The 14,113-nt window shown below is 37.0% G+C and overlaps 2 protein-coding genes across 5 annotated transcripts; both read right to left on the reverse strand.

Moving 5' to 3' along the window:
• Window positions 1–282: 282 nt before the first annotated feature.
• Window positions 283–3,946, reverse strand: LOC116198527 (WD repeat-containing protein 55). Its single transcript, XM_031528693.1, has 15 exons — window positions 3,786–3,946; window positions 3,638–3,670; window positions 3,489–3,553; window positions 3,315–3,402; window positions 3,127–3,199; window positions 2,794–2,900; window positions 2,540–2,582; window positions 2,302–2,358; window positions 1,889–1,965; window positions 1,671–1,719; window positions 1,537–1,583; window positions 1,340–1,413; window positions 1,112–1,167; window positions 783–906; window positions 283–613 (listed from the first exon to the last, which is right to left on the reverse strand). Exons 1-15 carry the CDS (start codon window positions 3,878–3,880, stop codon window positions 546–548), a joined length of 1,056 nt encoding a protein of 351 aa, XP_031384553.1. The 5' UTR covers window positions 3,881–3,946; the 3' UTR covers window positions 283–545.
• A 1,240-nt stretch (window positions 3,947–5,186) lies between these two features.
• On the reverse strand, window positions 5,187–10,558 carry LOC116200213 (serine/threonine-protein kinase/endoribonuclease IRE1a). 4 transcript variants are annotated; one of them, XM_031531002.1, is made up of 7 exons: window positions 9,966–10,558; window positions 9,561–9,792; window positions 7,447–8,945; window positions 7,060–7,232; window positions 6,378–6,624; window positions 5,774–6,077; window positions 5,187–5,496 (listed from the first exon to the last, which is right to left on the reverse strand). In XM_031531002.1, the coding sequence occupies exons 1-7, from the start codon at window positions 10,103–10,105 to the stop codon at window positions 5,350–5,352; spliced, it is 2,742 nt and encodes a 913-aa protein (XP_031386862.1). In that variant the 5' UTR covers window positions 10,106–10,558; the 3' UTR covers window positions 5,187–5,349. The 4 variants fall into 4 exon arrangements, with proteins under 4 accessions (XP_031386862.1, XP_031386861.1, XP_031386863.1 ...); XM_031531001.1 differs by having other exon boundaries at window positions 6,378–6,627; XM_031531003.1 differs by lacking the exon at window positions 9,966–10,558 and adding an exon at window positions 9,908–9,957 and having other exon boundaries at window positions 6,378–6,627.
• Window positions 10,559–14,113: the final 3,555 nt, after the last annotated feature.

Below are 14,113 nucleotides of genomic sequence, written 5' to 3' on the forward strand. Positions count from 1 at the left end.
CAAGCCAAGTTCAGCCACGTAGATTCTTCCCGTGTACATTGAGCTTATGAATTCATCATTAACCCTTGTACCCTAGTCGGCTACACATCCGATGTATATGACGTTGATCAGTATTGAACGATTCTCTCGATGGGAACTGCTACATATCAGTGATGTGCCTATCAGCACATTATTGACCTGTGTCCATTTCGGATGATTGTATCCTGTTGACACAAAAATTGACGAAAATTGCGCTACCCAACAGTCCGCGCTCAGGGGGGATCTCTTGGGAATGCAAACTCATCAGAAATCAAGGTTTTCTGGATTTCATCAAGAACTAAGACGACCAAAAGTTGGCACACCAGTACAATTCTCATTACCTTGATCGTTAAATCTATTTGTCAACAATCAAAGATGATAAGACAAAAGAAAAAGCATAAGACGCCCATATTTCGACATTTTGTTTTGTATGAGGGTGGACAGCCCCCAAAATTTTGACGGCTAAGGAAACGAAACAAAATCTTGAAGCTTCAACTACCATAAGAAACGAAGGGCAGCTCATAAATCTACAAGCCTGCAAAGAAGTTCGCGGCGCTTGTAGAATCTCCTTTACCAGCATTTCTCGTCTTTGTTCCTGCAAAAATCAACAGTTACGCACACAAAGCACATGCATATTACATACATAAGGTGCTTATACGATATGTAGAGCAATGAGGGGCAGTCAATGCGGTGATTGAAATGGCTCCAAAATACAAAGATCTGCCGGAAAGAGCGTTTATCACATAACAAGATATGCAAGTTACCCTTCTTAGACTTCGGGGTATCCTCCATATCCACATCCATCTCATCACTGTCACTGCCTTCTGCAGCTGCTTGACTGGGTGGAGCATTTGTAGAATCATCCAGTAATTCATTCAAATCCCAAAGCTGCAGCAGTACAAACATATCAAGACACTAGTGTAGTGTCCGAATCGGAGAAGATTGGGAATCGAATTTAGCTTTCCGTAAAGTATAAAAGCTAAAGTCGATCTTGTTTATGGGTGTAAAAGAACAAGGGGGGATTGAAACAATCTAATCTTTCCAAAGAATCTGCAAGAAATATGGGCGAAGGATAAGAATTCAGCTAGGATACCTTCAATGTCTGATCATGCGATATACTGCCAAGATGCTTCCTATCATGAGAAAACGCTGCAAAACCAGGTATAATATATGAACAGTCAAAATCCAGAAGGAAATCGGTGAATGAGGAGAAAAGAACCACTGTATTTGTCGATGAAACAACTAAGCATCATACTCCAAAAAAGAAACTACGCATCATATTATAAAAAGCTCTAACTTAAATCTTTTTGAGAAACAGTACCAAGGCCCTCTATAGGATATTCTGAATGCTCTGCCAGAGGTCGAATGATTCTGTTGGGTAATATGCCTACCAAGCTGACACAAAATCAAAGCGCAAACCTGAGTTACTCTCGCAGATGTTAATGCATAACCAGGAAAGAACTAAGAGCAATGAAATGAATGGATGGAATTATCTCCCAGTAAAAGTTTTCTTCTCACCTTATAAGCCCATTCTCTGATCCAGTAATGATTGTATCCTCATCCAGCTAAAAGCAATACGATTTGAATATCAGAGAAACCAACAATCTATATATTGCAATATTCACTAGGATGTCGACAAGACGTATACTAACCTTCAATAGTACATCAACTGAGTTGGGGGACAGGTCAACAAAGCGATCACTGGAAATTAACATGACAATACTCAATAATGATCACTATTTGCAGAGGAGAATGATTAGCACCGCATTCTCCCAAAAGAATGTAATTTGCAAATTATGACATTAACTACTTATTGAAGCCAAAAAAGGAATTGGAAAGATCTACTAAGGAGGAGGATGGACATGGATACCTGCAATCCTTGAAAAAACCCCATGAATACAGTAATAATGTTCCTGTTTGAGTTCCACAAATAACTTTTCTTCCATTCTGATGACAAATAACAAGGCAGGAAATGAAATGTAAGCATATACTTCAGAGTGGCGCAACATTTAGGCTGCCTTGACTTCCCATAGTTTAAGACATCTGAGTATTAGCTGAGAATGGCCAAAATATTGGTAACCAATTATAGTAAATAAGTGAAAAAAATGCTTTTACATACTATATATGAAACTTTCATCTTTTGCGCCAGAGTTCTTGGAATGGATCTCCTTTTACTCTACTCTAGAATTTGCATACAATTTTTCTGAAATTTTTGCAGAAGTAGGCCAAAATGGCAACTATAACAATCACTATTGCCCCTATGGTTTACCATGTAGTTCATACCTTCATTATAACAACAGAAAGTAACTCATCTTCTGAGAATTCAGATCTGGTTTGCACCTGCCCATCAACACAGAGTCAGTAAATCAAAAGGTTTTCAGCCAGTTGCATCAATGAATTGCATGACCCATATTAACTCAAGCATGCATGCATAGGCATGCAAGCTTTATGGTCACACATTTAGCTGTGAGTGCAAATGATATATCAGCCTTAGGAGAAAGCAGGTAAAAAGGCAACTTACTTTGTTGCTTCGAAGATTGCAGACAGACAAAGTACCATCTCCGCTATAGGAAGGAAAGAAGAAAAAATAACAACATATAGGAAAATGTGCTTTATTATAAGATGTGGGATAAGCAGTCCATTTGATTGAAAAAGGAGTGAATAATAGGCTTTCACTGTACAAAACGAGAATATTGATGATCCAAAGATTGCAAAGAGATTCCCAATCCTATATCTCCAACTCATCTTTCGATGATCCAGGAGTGACCACGGTACCTTGTTGCCAGCAGCTTCATCGAGTCAGAAGCAAAAGTCATGTCTGAAATGTATTCTTCATGTGTGTTAAACGTATTGCAACAAGATCGTTGTCTTGTATCCCATACCTGTTAAGAATAGAATTGAAAAGAAAAATATGGATTACAATCTACTGACAAACTTAAGTGGAAGATATAAGAAAGGAAGTTCCACGCCCCTATACAATGAACACACCAAGGACAGCCCTATCATTTTGGCAGACCATGTTTGTACAAAAGCAGCAGGATGGAAAAGCGCTAAGAATCATGAAAAGGAAAGAGGAAAATAGAGAAAAAGGGAAGGGGAACAAAGCACCTTGATACACCCATTATCATCTCCCGTTGCAATAGTAGCCTCTGTCAGGTTAACTAACCTATTGATAGCAGCCCTGTAAGGAATCCATTAGCAAACAATCTTGTTAGCAGACAATGAATTCAAATATCCTAGTCATTAAGCCCCACAAGAACAAAAGCCAAGCATGACGATAAGCCTTTGATACTCACTCATGGGCATTCTCAACCCGAGCTACCACGGATCCAGTTTCCACGTCCGTAGCCAGAATTGAGCAATCAGGGGAGCCCGAGAGAATTGCTAACATTAAAAAATCAGACTTTTTAAGCCTTACATCACGTTTAAACCTCCATGGTCAATAATCAGCAAACATTCAGAAAAGCTACCTTTCCCATCGCTGATAAATCGAACAGCTCGACAAGATTCACTGTGCGCGTTTACTTCTAATAGCCTGAACATATTTCAAGTACAGATTTTTCCTCAAAATTGGCAAACACAGAATGAAGAATTCCGAGATGTTATCGAATCATTATACCTCTTTGCCGACGAATCTTCACTATAACGGTACCTGCACGACCCCATTATACCATGAGTAATCGTATGGTGGCCATTAAAACTTACGGTGGAAATTGAATTCAGCTATGCAGGGGAGAGAACTTGAGAGCAGAGGTGAGAAGTGATACAGGACGAGGTCGCCGGTGATGAGACCGGCGGTGACGAGCTGCTCCGATGGATGGAAGTCAATGTCAAAGGGGAGCTTCCCCAAATCAATCTCCATGTTCGCTCCTTGCCTTCTCCACTCTCCTCCCCGGTTTCCTAAACCCCTAAAACCCTAATTGATATTTAATTGATATTCTTTTTATGAATTATATTTTGTTAGATTTTATTTACCAAAAAATTTTTAAGCTTTTTTTAATCAAAAGAATTTTTTTGTTAGACAAGAAATTATTTAATTGTCAAATGAAGTTCTGCCATATGAGACTTATGTTGTCGTTTAAATGAATTTTTTTCCCCCTTAACATTGTTTCTGAGGCATGTCACTCACGGTCGAGAAAAACTTGAAAGTACAAATCGAAATCGAGCCAAAATCGACGGTAAAATCCGATATTCATGTTACCGTTAATGTTCTAGTAATTCAACATTCAATAATGATGGTATACACATGAATACCACGACAATCGAATTAAAAAAATAAATATATCAGAACCCGATCACCAATAGGTACAATTCCTGAATTCAGTAGTTGAATATTCAATCGCGGGCCCTCGTACAAAATGTTTTCGTACTCAAGGATAACGTTTTGTCACTTTTGTAATGGGAATAACGTTTTGTATAAAACATTAGTAAACTGATTCTGGCATGCAGTTAACTGATTATTTTGTGTGAAATTTTATTCTTCTTATACCGAACTTTATTCTTGAGTAGGAAAACATTTCGTATAAGGACTCGCAAACATTTTGTACAAGGACCCACGATTGAATATTCAGACACGAGACTCAAGAATTTACCCCAATGGATAATTCAATCCATCTTCTCACAGTTCATTTAAGAATGAGTCTGTTTTCCAATCAAGTTTCTGGCAATCGATCATTTCCAACGGAACAAACAATGGGAAGTGAAAATGTTTTATACTCTTATCATGTGATCATTTCCAACGGAACAAACAATGGGAAGTGAAAATGTTTTATACTCTTACCATGTAATTTTTACATGTTATGAATGAATATTCAAGATTTACGAGAAAAAAATACTTTATTTACACCCGAGGGACTAAAATGGTTGATCAGCTTAGGTCCCATCAAGATTGATGTTTCTTCGAGTAACATATATATCGAACAAAGCAAATGCTGCATTCGCCTCCGTATATAATGATTATGTTGCGTTTGGTTTGTAAATAACATTTTAAAATCAAATTTTAATTTAAAAAAATGATATAAATAATTATGTATAGAATCTACTCTTTGCCTTTGACTTTGTATAAGTTATGTGATTTTAATTTTAAAAAAGAGTGATATATACGAACGCACCCTTTATGAGTTATTTTGTTTTGTTGTGAGTAAAATTTTGTTTTGTTGTGAGTAAAATTTAATTAAAGTAAGATTTTAAAATTCAACTCATGGGGGACTTCTTACATGAGATTAGACTTACACCATTACATGCATATTTCACAGTGGCCTAAGTACAAACTAATAACTGTTTTTTTTTTATGGAGAATTTGCACTTTGGCAGTCGCTTCCATCACTCAAATCACAGTTCTTCACTTCTAAAGTACTTTTGAAAGCATTCTTCCTCCTTGCAGTGCGTGCACGCGACTTTATAGACCTCGATCAAGAGTTTCGGGAATCGTCCGGCGAAGTAATGATCAAACCCTTCAGGAACTGGTCCGAGAAGTTCCTGATAACAAGACAAGAAAGAATATCATATGTCAAAACAAGCCTTGTAAACTGCTCAGAAACATGAACTTCATGCCCGACGTGGAGATCTAAAGAGAAAGCACCGACATCTAATTCTAAAGGCAAGAAACATCTTGTATTCAGGAGAAGGAACTCAATACGTTATGCATAGATATCATGCAAGTGAGATCAGCCAATTCAATTAATTAGCATGTAGAGTTTTGGGTGTGTTTGATGGCTACTATGGCTGCCCCTCAAATGGAATACAAGCTCCTTACCTTAATCTCTTTGGGAAGCTCTCTGTAGTGATTCAGCTTGTTCCTCATAACTCGCAACAAATCTCTAACACTATCATACTTGTAACGCCTGTATCGACCTATGTTGTTGATAAATGCAGGCTCCATCTTCTCATCCCACTTCCCACCGAGAGCCAATGGTGCAGTTTTCTCCAGTGCTTTCAAAAGATCGGACTCTGTCTCCCTATCCTCCAATTCTACCCGATCGCTCATGTCTCGAAGGAAAGATAGTCTCAACTCCGAAGTCCAGAACAGTGGGTGGTGCAGTACGTCTAACGCCTTTGGCCTAGAATAACAATGGAAGTGTTTAGAAATCATATATTTTGATGGAATGAAATAGAAAAGAAACTAGTAATTATACAACGAAAATCTTTTAAAGATTTTTTTTTTGGGTAAAATGAAATCTTTTAAAGATAAGATAATGAATTCAAGCAAAAAGAGTAAAATTCAAAAATAACCATCGAATGATTAATCAATTGTCATAAATCTCTCAAAAGTATAAACTACAACCTCTAAGTAGTCCAAGAGCCACAAGAGTGAAATAAATGGAGGAAGAACAGAAGCTGCAATAGGACAGTTATCATACCTCAGATCAGGTTCAGGGTTTAGCAGACGAAAGAATAGATCTACAGCTTCAGGTATGAATTCAACCAAGAAGAGATCCATCTTATTTTTCACAATATTTGCATCCCGTTCAAAACGATCACCGAATGGATGCCTTCCCCCAGTGATGCAGAAGAAGAGAACACAGCCTAAACTGAACACATCTACTGCGCGTGTTTGACGCCCATGAAGAAGTTGCTCAGGTGCTTGCCATCCCGAGCTGCCACAACCTGCTACAGTAACTCCATCAGCTGTATAGTTGTAATATATTCTACCTCAGGAAAAGATTGGCTAAAACATATATATATATATAAAATTAAAATATGAAACTTCAACTAGTATAACAATATAAAAAAATACGCTTGTTTGCGATTAAACACAATTTTTCGTTCTAGAAAACTTCATAATAATTTTTATTTTCAATAACAAAAATCACTTCCCAAGAAAACTGGATTTTTCAACTTCATATTAGATAGACTACAAGAAACTACTTTAGAGTTAAGTGCAATCAAATCAAATAAGAGTAAATTGTGGCAAACACAATACGCCACTTAACAGATTACCACTCCTACAAAATGTTGATCTTATATGCTCTTATCTAAAGCTGAGATGAAGAAAATTGCAACGTACAAACAAAATAATGAAGTTTATCGAGTGGTAATTACCTGTGGCATGGTAACCCAAGGAAGACATGTTTGCATGAAGGCGTCTGCTGATTCCCATATCAGAAAGCTTCGCACATATGAATCGTTCCTTATTTATCAACACATTTTGAGGCTTCAAATCGCGATGTATAATTCCTAGGTCATGCAAATGTACAAGTCCCGATACCACATCCCTAAATCACAGCAATATAAAAGATTTTAGCATGAAAATGAATATGACGGACAAATGTATATATCATAATTTGCCTATGAAAGTAAGCACACAAAATGGATAACATTCTCATAATCATGCGCCTTATCATGCTTATCAGGTATCCAAAACAAGAAGCAATGCAACGACATGATCTATTTAGGTCTTTTTGTCTCTATAAAAGAATCTACATTTACCTCATTAGTTTTATCAGTAGAGGAGAGGGATGACCATTTGGCTTCCACAAGCTGACATCTTGAAAAGTATCTCTGACAGAATTTAGCCGGAACTTATATTCAATCATGGTCCTTGATGATGGGTCCTCGGGAAACATTGAATCTTTTGTAGAATCTGAGAATATCTGGATCAGATCATCCAAGCTGCACGTACAGCGTTCCAGAGAAACATAAGCAAAATCCTGATCAAACTCCAACCCATACCATCTGACAATATTTGGGTGTCGATCAGAAGCAATGAGATTCTCAATTTCTTTAATAGCCACATCATGATAGGCCTTGACAAGGCGTTTAACAGCAACAGGTCGGCCTTCATAGACGCCCTCAAAAACGATAGTCCCATTGCTCCCTTTAGCGATTTCTGCATTCGACACAAATAGTTTACCTATCCTACGCCCATCCAAGTTACCCGTAACAATTTTGTTTAGCTTCTTCCATGCATCATCCTCACCCTCACTATTTGCAAGCCCTTCTTCTGTCCCTGTCACGATGTCCTTTCCCTTACTCTGAGGGCTGCCATTGCTCTTGCCAGGTTTACGTGGTTTCTTCTTCTTGGAGGGCGTTTTCATATTAGAATCTTCAACCTGATTAGCATGTTCTCGAGACTTACGAGCATAGTGGTAGACAAAACCAACGATGATAGCAGTAACTACCAACAAAGACAATGCAGCTGACCACCCAACAGATTTGCTTGAAACATCAGTAAAAGGGATTTTTAAGTCCCTATTAGCCACTCCAGAGTTAGCACTCTCAGGTGCCGGCAGTGGAAGCATCACTGCAGTGTGACCATCATCATGAAGTTCTTGACGAAGCAAATAATCTGGATGAGGAAGCATTATATTTTCGGGTTGAAGCGGCAATGCTTTTACAAGCTTAGGCTGATGAGAGAGTAACTCTCTTGAATTAGGCCCCGGCAGCTGCATGACTGTGTGAAGCTGGGACCTAGAGAATGAATCATGTATATCACGATTTCGTAAGCGATACACAATGGCCCTTGATTGACATGACAATGGCATCGTAAAGGGATTTCCAGAATCGGAACCTAGTTGAAGCCTTGGATTGGCTAGTGCTTCATCAAGCGAATTTTCATCTTCATGACAAATTAAAGCAGCTCCTATTTCGGCAAGTGTCATGTTCCACAGAGATCTACCTGACTTAACAGCAAATGATTGCAGTATATAATCTATCCTTGTAATCTTCAGTCGGTGCTGCATGGTCTCAGACATAGTTGAACTCGACTCCACCAAATCCTTAGCTTTCTCATTGTAGAAAAAAGTATTCTCTGTATTCATTGGAGAAGTAGATGGAGAATCAGGCATACCATAAGCATGGAGAAGTCGTCCTGTCAAAGCATCGACCTCAAACACAGTACTCTTCCTAGATCCAAGAGTAATTGATCGGTCGTCTTCTGATATAAGTGGTGTGCTCCTAATAAAGTCGTCAATATTCAACGGCAGTTTCTGCAAGTGCGCAATTTTCAGTTAGATGTATCAATACTGCAATGCGAATACTCACCTGTCACAAAAATGTTTCCTTTTCCAGTTTTGCAATTCAAGATTGGACAGTATTAAGCAGCGATTGGTGAACATAACAAGACATACACAGACACACATTCCACCGTCCCACTTCTGTCCATGTGAAAGGCAAATACCACTATGGCTGCCCTAAGACCTCGAATGAAAAGATTAGATTCAATCTTCTGAGGCACTACGCATCCCATAATAACATTTCAGAAAGTAGTACCAATTGATCACACCCTAAGGTCCTTAGATAGTGTTCCAACAGCAAATCATACCACAAGATAGTTCATGTCAATATACGTGCACGATTACACAATTGAAAATAATCAGTATTATATTTAAGTAGTGGCTGCTCAGGAACCATTATCAATTTGGTAACAATTAAAAGAGAGGTCCGTCGCAAATAATATCAGGCTTTAGGATTGAAAGAGAGCTTGGCAGATAATGCAGATATGTTAGATGCGAAGAGATAACAGACATTAATTTAGCAGAATCCACAGAAAGTGAGAGAAAAGCATCGGGCTGTCTCAAAGCAAGTTCAGCTCATGGTCATACCACTTTACCAAGTTCACTGTGCGCATACAACTCCCAGTCATCCCCACAGTCTATGAAGAACCTGCGGTTAGGTTCAGTAGAAATTTCCGTATCGTTATCTTGGTTGACCGGAGCTTGATAAGAAGAATAAATGGGTGGTCCTGAAGCGAATGACCATATCACTCTCCCGGAATCACTATCCATCAAATGTATCGTCCCATCAAGAGCAGCAACCAATGCAGTATTGGGACTCCTACAACATCGAAACACATAATTGAATGATCACTCTATGCAAAGAACACAAATTCATCCAAAACAACTAGATAAAGGATACAATCATATTGACTATTGACGATAGAATCACTTACTGGACACCATACAAGGCTATGAGCAACCAATTCATAAATAGAGAAGAAATTAACTCACGGCGAGAGAGACTTGAGAGATCTGACCGGCAACCCCAAGCCGGTCAGACCCTGGTCGCGCAGCCTCGTAATCGGCCCATCGGAGCTATCGGAAACCGATATACAGAGGAAGATCGTAAGGAATACCAATAACACCCGCATAATCAAGCTCTTATGGATCCAATTGAAGCTGAATAAACGGCAGCTGAGATTGGAGACGAATAACTTCCCCGCTTTTGTAAGAAGAGAAAGGTCGCAGGATGCGTATTAGGACATTGGCAGGAAGAGATTGCTGAGGAGAAACGGAAGTCGGATGGCATCCATCGAGGAGAAGGAAGATTCGAAGCTTCTTCTGCTGCGGTAATCAAAGATTTCGCCTTGTCATAACGGAATGGAATAATTCAGTGCTCTGGGAGAGATATGGAACCGTATCGGAGGAAACGTATCGGCGCCGGAGACTGCCGGAGAGTGGCGGCCGGGCGGCGAATGATCGGGGGAATGGGCCCAATTACGCGGACAGATGGCCGGCGCTTGATGAATGCGGATGATGTCGGAGAAGGACGAACGATAGATCTCATCCACGGAAGAAGAACGGTCAAATAATAATAACAATTGATTTCATCACTCGCTCTCTTTGTCAAATTTATTCCGACTTGCAAATTTTAGCATGAAAATTATAATTTTTTTTTATCAAATTTATCCACCGTCAAAATTTCAATTAATTCTTTTGTTAACATTATAGCTATATGTTGTACAACACTGACTAAAATAAATTATCACATTTAACACATTTATTGTCGTGCAAGTGCAGTAAAAAATTATTAATAGATGAAATGAGGTTTGTACATATAACATTGTGTCACAGACTCACATGTCATGTTTTAAGAAAATATCGCCAAATATTCGCTCTTCGAATTTCTCATAGCTTTTTGTTTAAGTCCATTTTATTGTTGTTGGGCTAACTTTTAATTGTTATATACACTTATTTAATTAAAGTCAAGAAATAAGAAGAGCTCGGGCAATTATAATATGCATATATTATAGGCAATATGTTTTTTTCACATTTTCTAATGTGAATATTTAAAAATACTTCAAACAAAAAAAAATAATTAAAAATACATTGCTAAATGAATATTTGAACCAGGACACCATGGTAAATTAAGTAAAAGATAGATAGAAAAGATTGGTTTTGACTGTGTGATTAATTAGGTGTTTATTCATTCTAATGTAGATCTAAAAGCACAGGTAGTATTGCCGTGAAAATATTACGATTAACAACACATGTGAATGGCTTAGAAAAAGAAAAGAAAAAGGATACTTATACAGTTAATTGAGCGAAGACATAACATATTATTATAAGATGACAATAATAATTTGCATATGTAATAACTAAGGAAATACGACTTCATATATTCAAAATATTATTTAATGTGATTTTGGAGCATCAGCCCTGCTATGAATCGTACAATCTAGAGTATCCAATATTTTTCGGTGTGCACCATGTTACCTGGAAGTCCAACTGTAACATCCTAAATTTTTTTTATACTTATACATGTGTCTTTACGTAATTGAACATTTCTATTTTGTTAATTGAAATTTTTGGTTAATGTTGTTTTTCTTTAATAAATTAAATATATAAGTAAATTTGCTTCCTTTCGGGCAAGCATCCACCCAAGTTTTCCCTTTGAGCTCAGCCAATTCACCGCTGACGTCGGGATTTTCACGTTAAAAATATCGGTGTCTCTCAATCTTTCTTATTATTTGATTTGGAATCCTATTTGATCACACAAAATCGGGAAAAAAATAACTCGATGCGCATAGATATCGACGATCATTTCCTAACAAGCTGAAAGTGGAGGAGGAAGGAAGGGAAAAGGATGGTAGAACTGAGGCTTACACCGCTGCAAAGGGACTGTTGGCTGGGCCGGTCCAAAAAATCGCTGCAATGGGACTGACTGAAGGAAATATATTAACTCAAAATAAGCTTAAAATTGATATTTCACGTAAACCGCTCATTTAATGCAAACGATAAGATAATGATGCACGACGTATCTTGTCCCATCGTCGGTCTAGCAACGGAACCGGATCCAGAGAGGCTGGTAAGGCTAAGGAAATCACGTTTTCTTCACGTTTAATGACTTTTATCTTTAGTCGGCTTTGAAATGGATGCATGAAAACAACTAATTGGGGCGCAAGCGAAATGACATGATGCAAAATGGATCTCGCTCCATCCTTGGTTAGAGAACGGACCAAGGTTCGGGGTAGGGGATAGTGCTTATGAAATCACGTTTTTCTTCACATTTAATGAATCAACTTGGTATGTACAAAGTGGTCACTGTAACAAACACCTCCAGTCAATTACGGTGGTTAGTTTTTTAGAATTATACACACGGTGTGATGATTTATGATGCTGATTAGAAAGCTCCAATAATTACTCTAGCGGTTGAGTTAACACTTGTTTCATTGTCGGATTCTTCCTAAGCATGAGAATTTAGTGTGGAACTTGGAAGTGTCATCTGCAATTGCTCTTGGGGTTAAAGCAGAAACTTTAATGAAGAAGTACGAGTTTTCTTCATAATGTGTTCGTTAATTTTTTTAATTTGATTGCATATCCCAGTTCTGCGGACCCCAACATGAAGAGTTTGACTTCTCAGCATTCTTGGTATTTACCTGGTTGGATTTTGTTGATATTTACCTGCGTTCTGCCCTTGAGAGCATAACTGGTCTGGTTCCTCTTGCTCCGACGAGATTATTGTCATTAGTCTGTCCGGAGAATGCCTTGCCCGAATGATACAGAAGATGTAAGTCAGTTATTCGTTTTCTTTTATTGCTTTTCAGAAAGAATTCTTGGAAATCCTGTGTTTTTACTCCGTAAAAGATCTTCGTGGATTTATTGCCCGAAGGAATCTGCCTTATTCAGCCAGCCAATTTATGTGTGATCCTTGGATCTCGTTAAGGAAAATGTGTCGTTCTTTCTTGCAGGTGGTCATCATATACGTGGAGAATGTGTTTAGGCTAGATGATGGCTCAATCGGACAGCTTGTCGGGAGCACTATGCTGATGGCTGTGGCGGATTGTCTGATAGATTTAGATGTGCGTATATATTGGCATGACATATCCCTAACATATTATTGAGATTGGATACTGAATTGATTGGTTTTCTATTTGTACTGAACGGAGCTGATAATCTATCTATCTATATATATATATATATATATAAAGTTATATCCCTTACAATAAATATGGTTAGAGAAGTAAATTTTTAATAATATAAGGGTAAAAAGGTCAATATCTATAAAATAAATACGGTAGAAGGGTCATTGTCTATTGAAATAGGGCTTAAAAAGTCAATATCTAAATAATATTTACTTCTATGTCAAATTCAAATATATACATAAAGTTGTATCCCTTACATACATACTGATAGAGGAGCAAATTTTTAATGATATAAGGGTAAAAATGTTAATATCTATAAAATAAATGGGGTAGAAAGGTCATTGTTTATTGAAATAGGGTTTAAAAAGTCAATATCTAAATAATATTTACTTCTATGTCAAATTCAAATTTAATTTAATTTAAAAAAATAAAAAGTAAAGAAACTTTACTTGAATTAATTTATGTAGGTATATTTGCCCTCATTTTGGAAAATTTGTTTTGTAAAAAAATAATTTTTAATTGCTAGGTTAACTGTACAATCTATAAATGAACTAAAACTTACAAATACAAAGTTTAATACATTATTAGATTTTGCAATACAAATCTCCTACTATTTTCAATTTATGTTAGAAAATTAATTATTGAAAATAAAGTTTATATTATGTATGATAAATTTATTTTATGTGCATAAAACTACAATTATTTGTACTTTAGATCCTGCATAAACTTTACTTGAATTAATCCAGGTAGGTATTTTTGCCCTTAATCTTAAAAGTATTATTTGTAAAAAATTAATTTCCAAGTAATAGGTTAACCGTACGATATATATAAATGAACTAAAACTTATAAGTACAAAGGTCAATATACTATTAATATATTGCAATACAAAATTCCTATGATTTTAAATTTATTATAGCAATTGTATATAACAAATTAATTATTTATGTGCATAAAACAACAATAAATTATATATATATATATATATGTACTTTAGATCTAGCACAGTTTATGAAA

Source organism: Punica granatum, chromosome 3, assembly GCF_007655135.1.
Source record: "Punica granatum isolate Tunisia-2019 chromosome 3, ASM765513v2, whole genome shotgun sequence".
NCBI classification, from domain to species: domain Eukaryota; kingdom Viridiplantae; phylum Streptophyta; class Magnoliopsida; order Myrtales; family Lythraceae; genus Punica; species Punica granatum.

Coding starts and splice junctions, on each gene's coding strand:
- LOC116198527 (XM_031528693.1), bottom strand. CDS start 3,880: ATGGAGATTGATTTGGGGAAGCTCCCCTTTGACATTGACTTCCATCCA. Junction 3,554..3,637: donor GAAGATTCGTCGGCAAAGAG/GTATAATGATTC, acceptor AAATATGTTCAG/GCTATTAGAAGTAAACGCGC. Junction 2,901..3,126: donor ATGATAATGGGTGTATCAAG/GTGCTTTGTTCC, acceptor TATTCTTAACAG/GTATGGGATACAAGACAACG.
- LOC116200213 (XM_031531001.1), bottom strand. CDS start 10,105: ATGCGGGTGTTATTGGTATTCCTTACGATCTTCCTCTGTATATCGGTT. Junction 8,946..9,560: donor ACAGTGAACTTGGTAAAGTG/GTATGACCATGA, acceptor GCGCACTTGCAG/AAACTGCCGTTGAATATTGA. Junction 5,497..5,773: donor AGCTTCCCAAAGAGATTAAG/GTAAGGAGCTTG, acceptor TCTTGTTATCAG/GAACTTCTCGGACCAGTTCC.